This window comes from Sphaeramia orbicularis, chromosome 19 (genome assembly GCF_902148855.1).
Source record: "Sphaeramia orbicularis chromosome 19, fSphaOr1.1, whole genome shotgun sequence".
Taxonomy (NCBI): domain Eukaryota; kingdom Metazoa; phylum Chordata; class Actinopteri; order Kurtiformes; family Apogonidae; genus Sphaeramia; species Sphaeramia orbicularis.
In genome coordinates, this window is record NC_043975.1 from 15,102,449 (window position 1) to 15,125,140 (window position 22,692).

The 22,692-nt window shown below is 37.3% G+C and overlaps 1 protein-coding gene across 1 annotated transcript; it reads left to right on the plus strand.

Moving 5' to 3' along the window:
* Positions 1–1,029: 1,029 nt before the first annotated feature.
* Positions 1,030–22,692, plus strand: LOC115439538 (protein FAM13C-like). Its single transcript, XM_030163388.1, has 11 exons — positions 1,030–1,893; positions 6,257–6,581; positions 10,601–10,739; positions 11,572–11,653; positions 11,773–11,839; positions 13,716–13,836; positions 16,717–16,800; positions 17,637–17,732; positions 18,913–19,133; positions 19,378–19,479; positions 19,577–22,692. Exons 1-11 carry the CDS (start codon positions 1,683–1,685, stop codon positions 19,698–19,700), a joined length of 1,572 nt encoding a protein of 523 aa, XP_030019248.1. The 5' UTR covers positions 1,030–1,682; the 3' UTR covers positions 19,701–22,692.

Below are 22,692 nucleotides of genomic sequence, written 5' to 3' on the forward strand. Positions count from 1 at the left end.
TACACATAAAACTTTAATGCCTGGACATGATTGCAAATGCAAAATTGTGAAGAATTCAACCCTGTTGGTTTTATCACTATGTAGGAACTGTAAATGTTGCTTGCTCTGTGTCGTTTTTCTCTGTGGGTTCGATTGCACTTTGGTAAAAACATCTGTATTCACTTTCCAAAGACAGGGACACTTTACATATAAAATACTGCACACAGAATTTACCAGAGCAGCATTTTTCAGTAGAAATAGAATAATATGTAACATGATGATAAACAAAATAAAGCAGAAATAGTTAGGAAAATATACTACTTCTGTCAGGTTTTGCTAACTGTTTTTATACATGAGAATGGAGACAATTTTCATGATTATGCAACTGTGATTATTCAAATAATTGCAATATAGTGATAATGTAACAACACCAACAGGGCTAATAATGGTGCAGCACTCTATTTTCAGCTGATTATTCATGAATGAATATAATGTTATGAATATTACTGTATATTCCATTTCAGTGATTAGATCATCCTGTATTTTTCCTAAAAATCCAACACACTGGACCTTTACCAGATCATTCAGTTTGTGTTTACATAATATAACAAGCTCTAGACAAAAGATCTGATCCTGATCATAACTGCATGTGCAGAAAAATGGTCAATCTATTGGCTGGTCAAGGGTTAAACTGCCTAAGGAGGAGTGAGGAAAAGCACATACTTACACCTCCTCCACCTTTTTTTATGAATGAGACTTTAGCTACACACACAGAATGATGTCAGCAACAAGACCCTCCCCCGCTGATGCGGGAAAAACCTCACGATCAGAAAGAGAGAGAGCAGCATCCTTATGTTCACCTTATGGCTCTCTCCCTCTCCCTTTTCCGCCCACCTACCTCAGTGATGGGGAGAGAGAGGGAGAGGGAGTCAGGCGATCAAACATCACCTCCTCCTCCCTCCTCTCCTTCACAAGCCAGAGGATGAGTAATCCAACAAAAGAGGGAGGGAGGACGAGAGAGGTGCAGAATGAATGAGGAAACAGAGAGAGAGGGAGAGGGATGGAGGAGACCAACCCACCGCCACCATCATCATCGTCATCATCATCAGTGAATGTGCAGAGCGAGAGGATGAAAATTCAAAACCCTCCAGCTCCTGTTTCACTGCTGAGCTGAGTCAGATGGGAACTGGCTAATTCCTGGATCCTCACTGGCAGAAAACACGAGGAAAGGAAGGGATTAAGCTGCAATCACGTTTCATACTACGCAGGAAGATTTTGGATCTCACCTCCATAACTGCTGGTGCTGGTTAGTCACAGGAAGCAGAGGGAATCTTGAAAAAGGACTGAGGAAGAGGGGAGAAGGTTTGCATAACTGATCCACCTGGATATAGAGAGTGACTGACTAATCTCTGGAATATCATAACAGGAGCAGAATGCAGCATGGCTTTAACTGAGTGGTGCCTGATTAATTCCTGGAAGTGTTCCCTTTGACTGTGGGGACTGACTACTCCCTGATACTTAAACCCTTTAGTCTTCCTGTGTGTGTTACTGAGGCTGGAACCTGACTAATACCTGGAATCACTGACTGCCTTACTGCCCTGAATACCCCTCCCTCCTCCCTGCTGCTACAGGAACTGGACTGTGTTAAAGGTCTACAGCCTCCCCTCTGGGACCTGGTTAGTCTTTGGATCAGCGTGTCTGGCATGTTCTGTTTCTGCCTGCAGAGTTCCCTGCTGAAGCTCCAGGCACTGGAGGTGGACGGGGCCCCTTCGTTGGGTCCATCTCCTGAGGGGAGCCCTCCTGCTCTGGCCAGCAAGGAGCAGAAAAGCCCCTGTAGCTCGACTGAGCTTGGAGGAGAGAAGGAGGTGAAGACGCTCGCCCTGTGTCATAACGTCGATGAGAACAGCCCACCAGGTAGTGACACCGTATGCTGGATAAATGACTGTGTAATAGTGACCCCCTTACACCATTTCTGCTCATGTAAACCAGGTGCTAATGTTGGTTCAGGAGTTGGTTTGACTTGCAAACCTGCTAAGAATCTGTTTGTGTTTCCTTTGGCTAGACGCCACCGTTGAGCCTTGGCACTATGACATAACATCATGACTGTGTCAGTGGACCATGGGTGCTGCTTTTTTTTTTTTTTTGTCCACGTTGAAATTCTCCATGAAACAGCTAGTGGTACCTTTGCATTAGGGATGTAACGATATGAAAATTTCATATCACGGTTATTGAGACTAAAATTATCATGGTTATCATTATTATCGTGGTATTGTTGAAATGTTCTGAAAATGTTCAAATAGTACTAATACACAACGTGAAATAATTTAACCAAGTTGTATTTTGGAAAAAAAAACTAATAGAATAATAGGCACAATGTATTTTCTGTTGCAGAAACATTCAAATATTAACATGTAAACATCAAACATACAAATGTACATTAAAGATGGCACCTTATGGCCATTGTTTGACCATTTTCCATATCAAGTTTGAGTTATTTTAGTTTCCTTTTCATAGATAGATAGATAGTCTCTCTCTCTCTCTCTCTCTCTCTCTCTCTCTCTCTCTCTCTCTCTCTCTCTCTCTCTCTCTCTCTCTCTTTGTCTTTCAAAGTGCGGTAATCAAACAGGGTTATCATGAAATTAGAATTTAAATGGTAATACTAACCGTCAGGAATTATCGTCATACCAGTAATCGTCACATCCCTACTTTGCATATTTTTGTACTTCATATTAAAAACAGGAATCTAGGGAGCAAAAGTAGCTCCACTCATCCATCATCTTGTATAACAGCTTAATCCTTTGTTGGGGTCATGGATGGTTTGGAACTGATCCAAGCCAACACGGCGAAGGTCTTGGTTAGGTGCCAGTTCATCACAGCTGACATACAGAAACAACCATTCACATAATTTAAACTGTGTAGTTGCATGTCTTTAGAGTGTGGGAGGAAGCTAGAGTACCTGGAGACAACCCACACAGATATGGCATCCAAACTCCACACATTTAGATGGCTCCAAATGCCTTGCTGTGAGTATATTTTAGGTCTGCAGCTTGGAGCGTAAACATTGTTCTTCCTCAGACTCAACTTGAAACATCATCGAAAGTTCCTTGATATGTGAAACATTGCAACTAAAGTAAATCTTAAATGGCAGCTGCATGGGTGTGTGGATATTTTGGACCCTACTATGTAAGGTCTACTGTGACTCATAACAACCCAGTTACAACCCATACCTACAGCTAGCGTAGATGTCCTGCACAAAGGACAAAATTTGAGAAAGCTTGTAACTGAATACAAAATTAGAGTAACTCCCCCCAAGTGTAGGATGAGTAGTTCAGTTGACATTGTCCTCCTGTTCTCTACCTCCATGTTATGATCCCATTTGTTATGTTTAATTTGTTTAAAGGAGTAGAAACTACCCAAACATCCCAGATAATTTGTGCCCATCTTCCAAAATGACACTGGATTAAAACAAAGGTCTGGATATGCCAGACTAGATGGACACCAAATGATGTGAGCAAGACAAATATCTGATGCATTTGAGAAAGTATAAATCAATTACACTCTTATCCATCCATTATTATCTTTTCCATTGACTATCTGATCAGTTGTTGCAGCTGTTTTAACGTCAGACGGGTTCAGTTAGAGACCACCTGGTGAACAAAGCAGACACGTAGCAGCTAAAAGCCGATATGTTTCCAAGGAGCAGGTGGCTTCAGGAGGTCTGTCTAGTCGTCCATGTGATGCAGAAACGTGTTCACCACCGTTTCAGCAGCTTCATCTCATTTTGCCGCCAGCTACGCGAGTGTGCGTCCTTAATGGCACGCCATCTCGCTGGTTCTGTAAGTGCTGCTATTTTTAGCTCAGAGTGCAAAACACACACACACATTCTGCAGCACGTGAGACACACTGACTCACTCTGTTAGATTGAGTGCATTCACAGATTTTGGAATTACTTGTGGATTACTTATTTTTATGGATGGATGTACGGATGCACAGAGGGTTCGTTTCAGGTCCATGTGCTGTGCTCAGATCTGTTGTTTAAGGCTTTCATCAGTCTTCAATTTAACACTTTATAGCAGGGGTGTCAAACTCATTTTGGTTCAGGGGCCATATTTAGCCCAATTTGATCTCAAGCGGGCCAGACCAGTAAAATAATGACTTAATAACCTATAAATAATGACAAATCCAAGTTTTTCCATTTTGTTTTAGTACAAAAAAAAAAAATCCAATTAAATTATGAAAATATTTATGTTTCACAAAAAAGATGTGAATAACCTGAAAAAACTGAAATTTCTTTAGAAAAATTAGTGCAATTTTAACAATATTATGCCTGGACTTATAATTTGTACATGTACATTACACACAATGTTACATGAACATTTGGTAACAAGCATAATATTGTTAAAATTTGGGAGTTTGGAACTAAAATTTTAACAATTTCTACAATATTCCATCTCTTATTATTAACACAACTACAGATCACAGTGGATCCATAAATGCACAAAACATTTAGTAACAGACAGAATATTGTTAAAATTGCACATTTCAGGTTGTTCATCTTTTTTTTAATTTATGTATTTATTTGCATTTTATTGTGAAAGAATAGTTTTGTAAATGTAAATATTTTCAGAGTGTAATGTTATTTTTTTCACTTAAATTTTTTCCACATAATTTTTCACAAAGTAAATTTGTAGTTGTCATTATTTATGGGTTATTGTGTTGTTATTTTTGCTTGAGATCACATTGGTCTGTATGTGGAACCTGAACCAAAACGATTTTGACAGATTAATTTTTGCACTTTCATCCCGCGGGCCGGATTGAAACCTTTGGCGGGCCAGATTTGGTCCCCGGGCCACATGTTTGACACCTGTGCTTTATAGGTCACTCATAGAAATACACTGAAATTCAAAATTTCCTCCCTAGTGTGTTATTGGAGGACATAACAAGACTGTATTACTTTTGTGAAATTAAAAAAATACATATATTGTCATGTAGAAAATCAAGGTCAATGAAATTACCATATTTGGTTCCTTGCCCATAAGTGGCAAAAAAAATTAAAAACCCAAGAACTACATATAAAAAATACAAAAACACATGTAAGGTGAAAGGAATATGTATTTTAGAACATTAGACCAACATAAGTGCTGATCCAGATTCCTGTCAACACCCACATTATCCCTTTGAACATCATTCCTTGCATTAGTACCATTACTTCATGGTACTTAACAAAGCAGGTACACTCACTGTTCATGCAGAGGTGGACCTTCCAGACCCTGTAGACCACATTGGACCTGAGATTGTTGACTCACTGTAACTGCTGCTTTCACTATCTTGTAATGTGTGTAGAAATCACTTAAAATAGTCACTTGCCCGATAAAGGGTTAACAAAAGAAACAACAGAAAAATCTGAGAAGGTGCAAACATGTAGGATTTTTGTTTAGTAAATGAATTGGGGTAGGACAATATAAGCTCAGCGTCTTCCTACTCCTTTTTGGACATAAAGTATTGTTAAAGAGCCACAATGAAATAGTTACAAATTTGTGTGACGTTTGTTTTCTTTTTTGGTCGATTCATTTCCATATATTGGAGTGTCCTTTTAATTCTGGAATTTCTTTTGCCTATTTATGTTCGAAATAAAGACTATATCTATATAATGAGAATGACAAACTTTATTTCGAACAGAAGTAGGAATAAAATACATAGGTGAACAAAATGCAAAGAGAAATTACAGATTCAAACAGAATACTGAAGGCAATAAGCTGAAGAAAAAAAGAAAAAATATATCACACGATGTGCATTTTATTTCATTGTGGCTCTTTAACAACACTTTATATCCAAAATAGTTAATAATTAATTGATTGTCAAAATAGCTGTCAATCTCATGTCTGTGTATACTTTTGAATGTTTAAAACAACAACTGAATTTTTCACTAACTGAAGAAATTAGAAAAATCATTATGTGGTGGAATAGTACAAGTGTCATATAAGCAGAAGCTAAAATCAATGTAACGTAAAGGTGCATTAAGTGTAATATTTCCACCTCCATTTGTAATTTGTAAAAGTACAGTACATTTATATACCTGTCCACTGATGAAGTGTTCATGTGGGTGGTTTTCCATCTGGATGTTTTTATGCATGCCCTCAATTTGCATGCATAAAAATGAGCGTGAACAAAACAGAGTATTGTAAGTGTTTGAGTTGTGACTCTTGGCTGAAGGCAGACGAAGCAGACCTTTCATGAATTGCATAAATAAAATATGTGTTGTACTTTGTGTTTGCAGAGCTGCTGACAGTCCTCTGCAGACCTCCACAGTCGCCCAGACACCAGCCGCTGACCTCCATCCAGCAGCCCCTGACCCCCGACGGAGCGCCAGCCGCCAGCCCCCACCACTCCCCCTACTCCACACAGAGGAGCAGCCCTGGGGGGGAGGGGGGAGGAGGAGGTGGAGGAGGAGAGGGAGGAGGAGGTGGGGCTCTACTCCAGCTGCTGGCAGGAGGACCGAGCCCCCTCCCCTCTCCCCGCTGCTCCAGCCTCAGCCACAGTCTGAGGTTCAACTCCGACCCCGACACAGCTCCATCACCGCCCTGCAGCCAACAGTACATGCTGTGAGTTACATGTGATTAACAGGAGATCACATGACTTTTGTACATAGTATTGTCATATTCTTCATTAGCGGTCCATTTATGTGAATATCAAGGGTTTTGACAAAACATAAAAGGAGTGATATTTCGCTTTTTTTTAAATGGAATTATGCATTTCAGAACCTTTCCCTGTGGTCTACGTGAACTGTAAATGCTATGCTTGGGTCTGAATTCTTCATTAATTCAACTCCACAGGTCCATCTTCAACCCTATTTCTGAGTAATGACACCAGAAAGGTTGTTTTGAGCTCTGGCCCTTTAAATGCAAATGAGCCACTTCACGCCCCACCCCCTCTAGGTTGTTGACCGTGCTTCTCTGTCCTGTTCAGCCACTTGTGTTTGTTAATACAACCAACAACTGAACATTTTAGATAATCTGCTCAAAGTTTGGACATATTTTCAGTATGGACTACAGCTGCTGCTGCTGATAAACAATTATGTCATATTCTGAGAAATGTTCATCGGAAGTCTTGACCTTATATGTGCAAATGTCTTGATGTAACTAGTTATAGACGTAACAAATTAAGCAGGAATTAAAACAGGTTGTAGAAATCCACTAGGTTTTTGCCAAAATGAATATAAAGATAGCTTTGCAGCACCTGGAGGGTTGAAATTCAAACTTTTTGAGCCATTAGGGTCCAAATACACAAATAAATTTACCGCAGACTAATAAAAGTGGGTTTAGCAAAATATGACCCCTTTAAGGTTCAGTGTGGGGCTGAGCAGGATATTGAATGAATTTGACCTACCAAGGGTTTACTTTCTGAAAATCATGAGATAACAGTCTGGAGATTGTTTTTACTCAACAGAAATTCAAGATGCAGCCTGATTAAATCTTATTATATACATACACGATTTAATATATTATCTATGTTTGTTGTAAAATACTATACATACATAATACGTAATACATGTAACATGTATTACTGTGCAAAAATTAATGTAGCTTTTTTGCACTACATTAACATACATTTTATTGACTGGGGTGCTGGGAAATTTTTTCATTATTTTCAATATTGTACAAACAAACAATTAATTTAATAGAGAAAGAGAGATGAAGAGGAATTGATAATTACAGATAGACGTACAATTTTACATACAGTATTGTGCAAAGGTTTTAGGCAGCCTTTAGATTTGTTGTTTTTGCAGCAGTGAAATGAACATGCATATTTATTTCTCAGTCTTTTTTCTTCAGATACAAGAGAATACAGGAAATATGTGCGCAGCCTTAAAAGACACACAAAAAACAGAACTAAATGGGTTCTAAAGGTTAAAGTCAGTATGTAGTGTGACCCCTGACCCCATGACAAGAAGCAGTAAAAAATGTTAGAAACATCTGGCATGTGTTGAATAAAAAATCAGAAAGAGAATGCCAAAAATTCCCTATTGTCTGAACGAAAGGATTAAAGACATGTTTAGTGTAAAAGGAAGGTCACGCTACTAATATTATTACTGCAATATGTACAGCAGTCCAAGCAAAGTTTTCAGTGAAAAAAACAGCTTCCATAAAGGACAGTAGTTGTATTTAGTGTGACCGTCCTTTTGCACTTAACATGTCTTTAACCCTTTTGTTCAGTCAAATATGTATGCTCATTTCAACCCTGCAAAAACAACAAAGCTGAAGACTTTTGCACCGTACTGTACATGTAAATTTGTTTAATCAATTATAGAAAGAAAGATTATTGAATCATGTTTTCTCTTCAAGTCTCATTGATTAAAATCATAAATCATCCATAATACCGAAAAAAAAATCAAGATTATTTTTTTTTGGCCATATTGCCTTGCTCTAGTTTAATATTTCATCTAATTACATTAATGGAAGATAATATTCATAATTGTGTTTTCATTAGTGTATGATCATAGCAGACTTCCACTTAGTTATCATGCCATGATGTTTTGTTTCCACAGTTGCTCATAACAGCTATAGAAGCCTGAAAATAGGTTGAAAATGCACATTGTGTTTTTGCAGCTTTACCTCTCTGTCCAAATCAAAAGACTAAATATGAAAACAGATGAAGTGACCTCATTTCATGCTACTGTGGAAAAGTAAATTCACATTATCAGTGTTATGGGAGCTGCGCTGTGTTGGTTCTGCAATGAGCCATGTAGTAGAACAGTAGTCGCTAAAGCAAGACATTAGATTTGATACAATTTTCTGTCATTTTCTTCAGCCTGAAATAGAGTTAAAAACAGTTGCAGATTCTTCTTTTGTTTCAGACCACTTGAAATATAATATGCTAAAAGGTACCTGGACTTTTTGCCCAATGACACCAGTGACATTTTGCAGACTGAAGCCTTAAGGTGTATTACCTTCGCCTACTATGTTTTACTGAACCATTAATATCTACTTAATCATGACTAAATAAATAAATAAATAAATACACAAACAGACAAATTCTCACTCCCAACAACAGTGTTTCACATTTGTTGCAGCCACGATAGAGGAGGATGGGTGCTATAAATGCAAAAATGAAAGTGAAAATGACAATGCTAGTGTTTGTTTTCTTTGCTATTGGATTTTTTTTGTTGTTTTTTTCAATGAGAGATTCATTTTGGTTAGAGATATTATTATTCAGTATTACAGTATACAAATGTCAAAAGTTCATCGCAAGGTCACAAAATGATGATGGCTCTTTTAAGGTGATTATACACATTATATAGTTATTAATATTATCATTATTGTAATTATTCTTTTCAGCCATTCTATCCTGTAAAATTAATCGGTGAACCTTTAAGTCCACTATATACAACATTTATGCATTATTATTATGTTAAATATCTAAAAACCAATAGTTCTGTGTTAAAAGATTTTGTGACTTCTGTACTTATATCACATCAGATGTTTCTTACAATGTTTACCTTCATAGAAATCTGCAGTTTAGTTTAGTTTAGTTTAGTTTACTTTAGTTTACTTTAGTTTAGTTTAGTTTGTTGTTTATTTGACAGGGACAATGCACAATTTTACAGTTGCACCAGAGTTAGCTAACAGCTAATTTGCATCTGTAGTCTGCAACCAACAGTTAATACAGAGATAGAGCCATAACAATATATACTAAGTCTTATTAAACAGGCAGACAAACAGTTAAGACAATGTAAAAGCAACACATTAGAACAAACTGTTAAAGCAAGTGCAAATATTAATGATTACACATTTGTGTGGATTTTAAACAGAGCTTTAGATGTTTATTTAACTATACATAACTGTCCGATTCGGACATTAGGAGTAAGGGAGTTCCATTTTTCCATCACTTGTACAGTGAATGCAGACTGACCAAACATGGTTCTCCTAAACTGTGGTACCCAGTCATCCCTTGAAGAAGCTCTGGTCTTAGCCCTGACAGTTTTGCCAGTTTAGTTCAATGCAGTATTCCATCTCATTTAGTTCCCTCTCAAAGGCATGATTTGACCTTTACGTATGTTAATATTAATGTACTGCTTGCAGATATTTTATTACAAGAAATAAGATTAGAACTCGGCCAGTCTTATTTGCTATATTTTTCTTCATCTTAATGGTTCTAACGCCAAAAATAGGATGCAAGATGAAAAGTGTTAGATCAGATTGTGCATTCACTAGAGTTTGAACTTGTTGGTCTTGACTTGTTGAAATCCCATGGAAGTGCAGCCTTAAACCATCTGACCCTTTTTAGCCGGGTCTCTGGGTTGGCTGCGTTGACACGTCTTACATAATCCATCCTCCACTTCTCTTCCTCTGACCTACAGCCCCAAGCTGTGGGTCTGAGTGTGTTTGTGACCCAGTTTATGGTTTGTTATCATGTTTCGCTTCACTTCGCTTCAGCTCTGTGGAGAAAACACCAACAAACCAACACTACTCCCGTCTCTCGTCTACATTTGTCCCCTGTTTAAAATGTCAGTCAGACAGCCGACTCCACTGCACAAGAATAAAACGAATAGTTTCTGGCAGTATCTGGGCCTAATTTACTCTGCAGATCTAAACAGGGTTTTTCTTTTTGTCTTTGTGTCCAGGTCTCGAGGTCGGGCTCGGACAGAGGCACCAGAAGATGAATGCCCATCCTCTATCCCGTTCCTCACCAGACAGATCCAAACACTGAAGAAGAAAGTCCGCAGGTTCGAGGACCAGTTTGAGCAGGAGATGAACTACAAGGTGAATACATTGTAGTTTTAGTTACTTATTAACCACTAAACTACAGAAATGTGCTACTAATTTAGCCTTTTTTCACTTCTTTAACATACATTTTATAGACTGGGAAACAGTTTCTGAAATGTTGTCATCATTTTCAGTATTTTAGACACAAAAAATTCACTATTTAATAAAGAAAGAGAGGAAATTTCTGTCAGTATACATACATTTGGCTGATAATACTTCTGGTGAGTTTATATACTCAAGTATATACAGTACTGTGGAAAAGTCCTGGTCCAACATTAGGTTTGTTGGTTTAGTAAAGTTCTAATAACCACACATATACAGTCTTTGTATTTACATCCAATCTGGATATATATGAAGTATCTACAGCAGTAAAAACCAAAGTTTCAGGCAAAAAACAGCCTCTATAAACTAAAGGGTAGTATTTAGTGTGAGTTCCCTTTGCACTTAACATGTCTTTAACCGATTTGTTCAGACAATATGTGATTTATTTTATTAATTTTCTGACGTTTTATACCAGGTTTCATTCAACACCTGCCAGATGTTTCTAACTATTTGTGCTGCTTCTTGTCATGGGGTCAGAGGTCACACTAAATAGTGACTTTAACCTATTAGAACCCATTTAGTTCAGGGTTTTTTTGTGTCTTTTGAGGCTGTGCACATATTTCCTGTATTTTCTTGTTGTATGCTTATTTCAACAACGCTAAAAGTGGCCCAGGACTTTTGCACATTGCTGTATATTTAAGGTTGTCTTGGAGGTGCTTTATTACATTAAGCTGACTGGATTTCTGTATCAATCATTTCATGTTGTGCTTGTCTGTGTCTTTTGCAGCCGTCTCATAATGATAAATATTCAAATCCAGAGATGGTGAGAGTGATGAATGAGCTGGCAAAGGCTCGAAAACAGCTGAAAGGTAAAGAAAAATAGCACAAAAAAAAGAAAGCTTAAAGAATATAGCCTGATTAGAAGCATTGCAGGGTAACATGATACTGGAGACTGGAGATGTAATGTCTGGTGTTATTTCCTCTGCAGAACTGCGACTCAGACAGTCAGTGTTTGAGTCGAAGGAGCAGGAAGGTCCGAGCAGCGACGTCTGCAGGTATAACTACAACACCCACAGTCCTTCACTTTCTACTGAACCTTCTATTATTATACAGGGTTCCTGCAGGGTCTTAAAAAGTCTTAAAAGACTTGAATTTACAAATATGCATTTAATACCTTAAAAAAGTCTTAAAAAAGTATTAGATTTGATATGGTAGGTCTTAATTTACATTGTGATAAATTTGTTGGTTGTATTGTGTGTGTCTGGGAAAGCTGCAAAAAAAGTAGTGTTTGCCTACTCAGTTCCACCCGTTCCAACCCAACAATTTATATTGAAATTAGGAACAAATTATTGCTGACTTTGCAGATGCCAGTGAGAAATGACTCACAGCGTTGGAGTAAATAAATACATTTTCCTAAATTCTATGAGTCGCAATTTTTGCCAGTATGGCTGTGAAAGAGGCTGTGAAATGGGCATTAAATTCTGTTCAAAGTAGTCTTAAAAAGTCTTAAATTTAACTTGTATAAACATGTAGGACCCCTGATTATAGATATAGATCAGCTGAAAGGATTCAAGCTAATGAGGAATCGAGAACTGCTTCCATATTGTCTGATGTTGATAAATTTGATAAGATTTAGACATGAATGAGTCATACGGGAGAGGAGGAAACAAGAGGGATGGAAGTCTGTTAGTTGTAATTTCTGTAAAAGGACTACAAACACAAACAAAATGCTGCAACATCTTTCTATACAACATGGGTTTAAATTCCAGAAATGTCATGTGTTTGAAACTCTACACTCGAATGACACTGGTTCCCAACTGAGCAGCATGATGCTACTGATGATGGTAAATATCTAGTGTTATAATTAAATAAGAGTCGCACAGGAGGGAAGTGGTAAAGAATTAAAAGTAGCAATGTTCATCTGTAACTAAGATGAAAAGGGTCATGTGTTACAGGTTTTAAAAAAAGAAACCTAATGAAAAAATAGTGTCAGGATATATAAGGTATGACCTGAAAGTGTCATTAGGGTGTTCAGAATAAAGAGTCTTAAAGTTACACCAAAGATATCACTTTATTGCATTTTAGAGAAATGAACTGAATATATTCATACTGATGATCCAACAGATTTATGCAATGACTGAACTGAACAATGAAACACTCTGCGGGTCTCTCAGGATGTTGAAAACTAATGCTATGAGGCCTAAAGAATCTTTTCATGCAAAATAAAAATCTGATGTAACTCTAGCAGATACTATGTTTATAGATGAGGTAGTGTTTTAAGTTTTGGTCACATTAAATATACTAATGTATACTGATTTCATTCTAATGAAACACCCACAAGTCATGTTAGCTAATGTTAAAATTCCATCCATAGGAAAATAAAGTACATACACAAGGCAGCAAATTATTTAACATAAGGCTAATCAGGTTAGAATATTTTAATTTTAAGAAGTTACATTTTGTTAAGAATGACAATCGATAACAATATATTTTTGTGCTGATTATTACTTAGTAGGAATGTTGCATCCATCTAAGGATCTCTGAAACAGAGCAAACATCAGCTTAACATTCAACATTCATGGTTTATTTTATTCACTGTCCACATCATAGAACATTTGTCATTAGCTTCCATCAGGCTGCTTCCACTTAAACCAATAAAAGACATGAAATACCTAAAGAGAATACAACAATTACCGGAGACAAGGAAAAATTGTACCAGAAAAAAAAAGGAAAAACAAGCACTAATGTTGCATAAATAATAAAAACATATCTTATCTGAAATGCATAGACTTGCTACACACAAAGCTTCCAAAAATAACAATTTTGAGGGTTGGAGAGTTTATGTTTAAACTGAATTGTACTGTAGTGCATATGTATATACTGCTGTTTGATAAATTTCCATACTATGTCATTGTAAACATTTTCCTGCAGATACAGTTCTGTCCAACAGGGGGCGTCTGAGCACAAACCAACACTGGAGGAAACAGTGGAGTCTCTGTTCAGACGATTAAAGGAGAAAAGGCAAACACTGGGTCTTCCCGACAACATGAAGGTCTGTGTCTGTGTATCTGAATTATTCATTCATTCATTCATTATCCTCCGCTTTATCCGGGGCCGGGTCGCAGGGGTAACAGTCTAAGCAGGGATGCCCAGACTTCCCTCTCCCCAGACACCTCCTCCAGCTCTTCCGGGTGGACCCCGAGGCGTTCCCAGGCCAGCCGAGAGACATAGTCTCTCCAGCGTGTCCTGGGTCTTCCCCGAGGTCTCCTCCCGGTGGGACATGCCCGGAACACCTCCCCAGGGAGGCATCCAGGAGGCATCTGAAATAGATGCCCGAGCCACCTCAGCTGGCCCCTCTCGACGTGGAGGAGCAGCGGCTCTACTCCTAGCTCCTCCCTGGTGACTGAGCTCCTCACCCTATCTCTAAGGGTGCGCCCAGCCACCTGACGGAGGAAGCTCATTTCGACCGCTTGTATCCGGGATCTTGTCCTTTCGGTCATGACCCAAAGCTCATGACCATAGGTGAGGGTAGGAACGTAGATTGACCAGTAAATCGAGAGCTTCACCTCTCGGCTCAGCTCCTTCTTCACTGTGACAGACCGGTACAGCGACCGCATCACTGCAGACGCTGCACCGATCCGTCTGTCAGTCTCACGCTCCATCCTTCCCTCACTCGTGAACAAGACGCCAAGATACTTAAACTCCTCCACTTGGGGCAGGGGCTCCCCACCTACCTGGAGAGGGCAGACCACCTTTTTCCGGTTGAGAACCATGGCCTCGGATTTGGAGGTGCTGATCCTCATCCCGCTCGCTTCACACTCGGCTGCAAACCGCCCCAGTGCATGCTGAAGGTCCAGGCTCGATGAGGCCAACAGGACAACATCATCCGCAAAAAGCAGAGATGAAATCCTGTGGTCCCCAATATCTGAATTATAAAGGTTGTAAAATATCTAAAACACTGATGCGTGACTAAATCTCAAACACAGTGTTTTGAGCCAAAAGGTTTTAGTCTATTCTATATTTACCTTTTAATGTTTTTTTAATTCAATCATCATGTTAATTAAATTTGGATGTTGACGATGTGGAAATAAGAGCTGCAATGCATATGAATTATAAACGCTTCTGTTGTAGCTGAAAGCAAAGCTGCTGCAGAGGTTACTGAGGCAGAGCCTAAAAAGGGTCAGAGGAAGCAAACCAGAGAAGGATAAAATCAAAATAAATGTTAAAATGCAATCAGGCAATGAATGGAGGTGTTAATGTCTGCATCTGTACCATTTCTACCATCCTCATTATGACCATACTATGTATTAAGATGGACACAATGACAGCTTAGGCAAAAACATGTGACCTTTTCTTGAAATCTGACTGTAATAGGATTCACCCAAGCTAAAAAAAAAAGGTGGTATTTGACTGAATTACATTTTTTTTAGGGAGATTTCATGACACTACTCTATGTACAACCTATCAGAAAGAATCACATGTTCTTTAATGTCATAAAAAAGATTGACAGCTGTAATGACCAATCACAGACCAGAATCTGCCAGATATGTTAACTAAAACCATTCACTCACTAAGCACGTCTCCACGTCTCAGCTGCACAGACTTTGGCTCCAAATAGCATCATGTAAGCAACATCACGGCTCCTGGGATTTTGGCAGTTTTATATTTTCACAACATCCGTCTAGAAAATCAGTCTCTGATTACAACCCAACCCTGGACTCTCCAAACCAACCCAAGGTCAGCTGTGTTTCTAAAAGTCTTTGTTTTTCGGAGGTAAAAATGCTGGAAGACCTGGTCAAGTGAAAGTGAGCATCAACATGAAAAAATAAATTTGCACTCATCATTTATCAAGTGGCCTCATTTTTTAGCTAAAGATCTCTATTTTATGGAACAGTTATCCTTTTTTAAAATACCACTTGTAGAAAAAAATTACAACTGATTTTATTGATTGTACTTATTACACCATAGCCATAGCTTGAATTTGATACTAAAAATTAAAACAAAAAAATGTGAGTGTCTTCAGTCTGTTGATTATATAGATGATTAAGTTTCAAGTATTAGATTGTCATTATTTTGTGAATATTATTGATATTTATGAGTTTGAACATTTGTGAGTAGCTTAAAAGGTCCTGTCCATATGTTACCACAAAATTACTAGTTTTAAGTTTTCAAGTTACTTATAATTCAGATATTTGAGGGAAACTTTCAGGAAGTAATGATCTTTTGATACATTTTGGGTGATGCATATAATGCTAAAGAATCGCCCAGGTGTTACTATGGCAGCCTGTCCACGTGTTACCACATTCTCATGTCAATAAAACAGAGACTTTTCAAAATTTTACTCCAAAATTTATTTTCAGCAAAGTTGAACATAATATCTAAAAGGTTTTGTCCTAGTTGATATCAATTTCTGTCGAGAACCGCATGTTTTGAATGTTTGCGTAAAGCTTAAAAAATCTATGTCCGTTTCAAGGCCATGTGTTACCGAGCAGTAATTTGACATTTTTCACCTTAAAGTTTTATCTCCCCAAATTTTGTTATATATAATGTTAAAGTGTTCTTAAATACCTACTCAAATATGTATAATTCATGCATATAAGTTACTCTACTTACATGACAGAGTCTGTTGAACACGAAATGTGTCCATGTGTTACCACTTGATCGGACCCTGGAGTGTTGTAAATAGTAGGTAACAGTAGATGTAACCTGATACAAGCTGCAATGCGACTTAAGTGAAACAAAAAAACAAACTGACAGACGAAAAAAGATCAAAACTACGGTCAACTCAGTTGGTAAAATGCACTTTGGAAGTCAAGGCTGACATTTTTGCTTCAGTTTTTATGTCCGCAGATTGTACATTTAACATTGTATTTCACAGTTTTCACAGTACTGACTGCAGTGTTTGTGTGTTTTTCTGTGTTTGTGTGAGCAGGAGATGACTCAGGCCCAGATGGTTCTGGAGAAAATCACTCTGCAGAAATGCCTGCTGTACTTTGAGAGTCTGCATGGCCGACCGGTGAGTTTTACTGAGGATGCAGACACAAATTTGCAGAGCAACTTAGTAAAAGATAGAGATATTTGTGTCTAAAAAGTGGGTTGAAGAAATTGCATAGATGAAAATATGCTGAATCAAAACGGCAGGATTTCAGTCACAGTTACAATATCATTCATTACCATCACCAGTAACTATCATGTGTTATAATTTTCCATCAGATGCATTGAATAAATTAATGTAATGAAAACTTCACTAGAGAAAAGTCCATGAAATACATCCAGTTTGGATCCTTGGTGTCAGACTGGCATAAGCAGAATGCTTACAGTCACAGAAAAAATTATTAGACCAACAAAAGTAATCAGAAACAATGGTTATGCAATCAAGTACTAACTCCTGTGTGTATCATGTGACTAAAACAGACAGAAAAGAAAACGTGGAATGCCTAAAAGCACTGTTTTTGTCAGTACAATGCTATAGCTATTGATGTAAGAACTGAAATGATTTTGGTTATTATCAAGAAAACCATCGAAAATGGATAGATAGAAGCTCTTGAATTAAACTTTTATGAGCTATTTTTGTTGTCATCATTATATTTGTCCAAACAAATGTACCTTTAGTTGTACCAGGGATTAAAATGAACAAGAAATTGAAGAAAACAAGGGTGGTCTAATAATTTTTTCTGTGACTATATTTATTTTGTAAGCGGCAGAACATACTACAACACATTTTTCTTATTTATTTGTATTCATTTTATTCAAGAATGTTTATTTTGACAAGTAGAAGTGAGTCTTACATTACAGTAGGTTCAGATCCTGTATTCACTGTCTCATATCTGTGTCTGTCTGTCTATGTGTCAGGGTACAAAGCAGGAGAAGAACCTGGTGAAGCCTCTGTATGACAGATACCAGATGATCAAACATTTACTGTGTGCCAGCCCAACCATCAGCACCATAGTGAGTTTGCATTTTTGGCTTTAAACCCTCCTAGTTCTGCTTTTCCTTTATGTATGCACATTATTAAACTCTAATTAGTCTCATAGTGGGAAAAAAACATTAAAACAGGAAAAGACAATTTAATCATTATTTCTATTAAAATATACAGACAATAGCATGAAGTAGTGACAGCCCTATTTGTAATATTTGTCTCTTCTGTCATATATTCAGGCCTTGATAATAGGCAAGGCAAGGCAAATTTATTTGTATGTCACAATTCATAGACAGGGCAATTCACAGTGCTTTACAAAAATGGAAGAGAGACAAATTAAAAACACACAATTAAAACATGATCAATAAAACATAAATATGATCAGTTAAAATAAAGTAAAAGAGAAGGGTGCAGATGTAACACTTTCAGTTGTTATATGCACAGCTGAACAGGGTAGAGCATACATGGATCTTTAAAGAAAGCTGAGATGTCCTTCAAAGCAGTGATTCTCAACTGGTGGGTCATGATCCAAAAGTAGGTCACAAACCTGTTTTCAGTGGGTCGGAGGCCTTTTTCTGGGCAAAAAATAATCCTGTGCTTTATTATTTATGAAGTGGTGCGCTGCCCATTCACACTCCCCAACAGTAGGTGGCGGTAAAGTGCTGTAATGCTAATTAACACCATGCATTTCACAGCATAAAAGAAGACCCAATCATTTCTCTTCTTGTCATGTCAAAACTCAGGTAATAACGACTACATCAGGTTTAGTTTTACCTACATTGAGGACAAAACCCTCAGTGTGTTTAATTCTTGAATAAGAGTCTGAATGCACTTTTAATTTTTGCACTTCTTAGTTTTGGTTAAAATGTATCTAATTTAATATTAAAGGGAATATTTCCATATTTAGCATCACCACCTGCTGGTCAGTTTGGTTTATCATTAAACATGTCTTTTCTGTTGCCATACTGTGATATTTTGTATTATCTCAGGTTCAAAACAAACCACCTTTTTATATAATAAATTTGAGAAGTTAAACTTTTATCCGTTTGGGTCGCAATTTGTCATTGAGTTGTGATAGTGGGTCCCAAAGCGAGACCAATTTAGAAATACTACTTTAAAGTCATCGTAGAAACACAAAAACACATTTAGGACTTTTGATATTTCTACCTAGTGATGATGTCTGAGCAGTAACTGATTTCTGTCCTTCAGGAGGAGGAGGACGATGATGCTTCAGATGAAGATGACTCAACAAGCTCGATGACGGTTGAAGAATGTCCTGTCCCGCCTCCTCGTAGGGTGACCAGACCGGCATCCGGCGAGGAGGACAGTGACCGGGACAGTGATCCTGCCTTTGTATCCCCTATGGACGAGGTGAAAGCAGTCCGTCAGCAACCTGTACTCACCATGAGCAACCTGCATGAAGCATCCAGGTCTGGGTCACACAACAGTTTTTATTTTAGCTTTTTTTTGTTAGCTTTTAGCATCAGCTGAATCTGGCTCCATTAGTATCTGATGGCTAATATGAGGCTTCTGATTGAGATTGAGAATGAATAATTTTGATGAAAAATATTAAAAATCCCACCTAGAATCACCTAGATTTTTTTTTTTTTTTTTTGTGGTCTTCTGCTATTGTTTATTGAAAGAAGCTGCATTCTGTATATTTAACCAAACCAGGTGTCAACTGCTGGAGTGTCTGCGGCAAACCAGAGCAGAGAAGAAGGCGAGGCGTAAAGTTCTGAGGGAGTTTGAGGAGGAGTTTCACCGCCAGACTGGAAGGTGAGTCAGACCTCTGCGTGATCCTGTAAATGGAATAATATACTGTACAATCGACAGAGTCCAGGGTGTTGACAACAATCTTCCTGTTTCTCGACAGAATCTGCCAAAAAGAAGATCGGACTCCAATGAAAGACGAATACCAGGAGTACAAGCAGCTGAAAGCTAAACTCCGCCTCCTGGAAGTCCTGCTCAGCAAACAGGAAGACCCCAAAACCATGTGATAATTTGTTACAGTCGTTAATTCACTAAGTCAAACATGTCACCTCTACAACCTTTATTTATGGACAGTAACTGTGTTTTAGCCTACATTCCCAATTGGATTGACTTGGGTTTTGATTGTTTAAAAGCTGGTAATCCAACCTATTTGAAGATAAAAATCCAAAATCTAACACATCTCATATTGTGATGAATCTCACAAATGTACACAATCGGCCATTTTGGTGAAATGTAGAGGCCATTCTACTATTGTTTCCTTCAAATGTGAAAATTCAAAGAGCATTTAAAGCTGCAGGAGCTTAAATGAGGGTGAAAAAAGACCACAATGTTAAAATAATCACCTTCCTAATGAAGCTCTTTCCTGTCTGTCCAAATCAAAGGACTAAATATAAAGACAGACGAACTATTGTTGTCATGGAAGAGTATTGACATGGAGTAGAGCAGTAGAATCACAGCCAGGTCACATATGATGGTATCAGATCACTTATATTTAACCTTCATATCAGTTTAAAATTGCCTGTTATTTGACAAAACCTGCATTGCATCATGGGAAAGATCTCATTCATGCTGAAAACACAGGCTTGTTTCCTCTCAGACCATTTTAACTACAATATACTGAAAGGTAATTATGGAACTTCACCCAGTGATGCTAAAAAAAACTATCAGTTTAATAACATGGATCCACAAGTGTCTGCTGATTGGACACAGTATGACTCATGCATAAACAGTGCAGCCTGACTGGCAGCATTTTGGTGTCTTATCAAACCAAAACTGTTGTCAATGAGGGAGACGCAAGTATGACTAAGGTACTAAATGCAGGAGAAATGAGTGTGAAGCACTCATTTGGATGTAGCCAAAGACATGGTACTGTTTAAGGCGGCAGAGAATGTGGATTTTAAAATGCTAATGCGGGCTGTAGATCTGCGATATTTGCTTAGCCGAAAATTATTTCCAGTGTTATTTGTCTTCAATCAGAATATTTAAGACAAATGTTGGATGAAGTGTCATTTTCACATGACTATTTAATTGTTATTTTATTACCAAGGTATTTTTTCACTGCCATTTGCAACTCTTTATTAAATATTTATTTAGATTATCCAGTAAACTTAGAATTAACTATTATTTTATTACCAAAATAATGATCTATACAGGAAATCCTTAGAATACTGTGTAAGAATTACCCAAATAAAAAATGTTTTGCCATTAAGCATCATCACGATCACTAACTCTGCAGGAAATCCAGACACTTTACGTATTTTAATAAAACCTCATTAATGTAAACACGTGTTGAAAGTATAAATACTGTAGCAGAGTTTATGAAGTTCAATCAGTTTGGTTCTCTGTACTGAGCTGAACCAGCATCCTGCAGCACAACATGTGATTCAATAACTACATTTGCCTGATTCAAAGAAGATAGTCCTACATCTCATACGTTAGATTTAGCTAAACTTTACCTTTTACTGGACTGTGTGTGTGCCAAACTGAAAGCACTTTAATCTGTCGGTGAGTTTGTGGATGAAAGACGAGAGCTTGAAGACACTGAACCTCCTCCATGTTCACGTTCGACTCTTCACTTCTTTCACCTTGAAGCTTATACAAGTTTATAGATTCATTTTCAAGAAGCCATGAATCGTTTCTTGATATTTATTACTGACACATCAAAATGTATATACGAGAGGACTATTAATATAGTGGTTGTTAATCATTAGTTCAGCAGATAAATCTTTTAATACATTAATGTAAACATAAGAATGCATCAAAAATACAAAGCAGAAGTATTAAAGTAACAAATGTAATGGATGATATCTAGAATCATATATTTTTTTCCTGAATGAGCCAAGAAATATATTTTCATAAATAAGTCACTGTTCAGATCAATATAAATATATTTTATTTAATGATTAATAATGAATATCTATACAGTTATGATGTTGTAATTTGTGTTTTCACAGGTAGACTACCTAATTTACAGTATAATATGATTATTGAAAGGTGAGGCTGCTGTTTGGTCAGATTTATCATTTATAGAGGCTCTAGTTGTTATGATGTACGGACATGGTGACTTCTGGCGTACTGATTCTTTCCAGAATGCCAAAGGTTCTTGGATGACATACTAATGTCACAGAATGCCATTTGAGATTACCATTTGCATGATGCACTGCACCCCACAATCATTACAGTCAATATGGAAACCTGAGTGAACTTTTGGCATCCTGTATGTTCACATGAAAATAAAAAATCAGAAGCCTCACCATGGTTTTATATTCAGGCAGCTTCACATGATGAACTGCAGCAGGTTCAGTGTCTTATTGAGATTTATATAAAACTGGAGATCTTTGGAATGAAATTACAGTGTAAAATTGTTAATATATATGATGTTCTTCAAAACAGAATCACTGAATAATGTGAAACGTATCCATATCATAGCACTTTATGTTGAAAAAGGGAATTTATTTTTATCCAAAGTCTAATATGCAAAATGATCTGTATGTAGAGATCGCTTACAGTTTCTGTTTTACAGAACAAACATTAGTCGCATGTTATTGTGAAAAACCTATCTGCCCTCTTGTAAATAATCTTTACTGTGTCTCCATGAATGTCAGAGTTGTAAAAAAAAAAAAAAAAGGGCTTGAACTTCCAAAGTATATCCATAAATAAACTTGTTGGTATCCTGGTACATGAATATTAAGAGAAATGTGCAGTATTTTCAGTATTCTGCTGTTAGATTAATGAAATCCAAAAACCTGTGTGTGTTTGTATTGTCCTGATCCTGTTACAATGTGTTAAATGATCACAGAGGCTCAATTTTTACCAAATCCGGCTCTTGTTTTTTTGGGGGTTTTTTTTGTATTAAACTGTGCATGTCATGGTTTATTTATGCCTGACAGTTATTCATGGATTCATGCTACAATGATATCAAAAAGTTCCTGTGTTGTGCAAATATGGTTTGCCTGACAAATTTGTTATACAGTTGAAAATAAATATTTTTGCTATAAA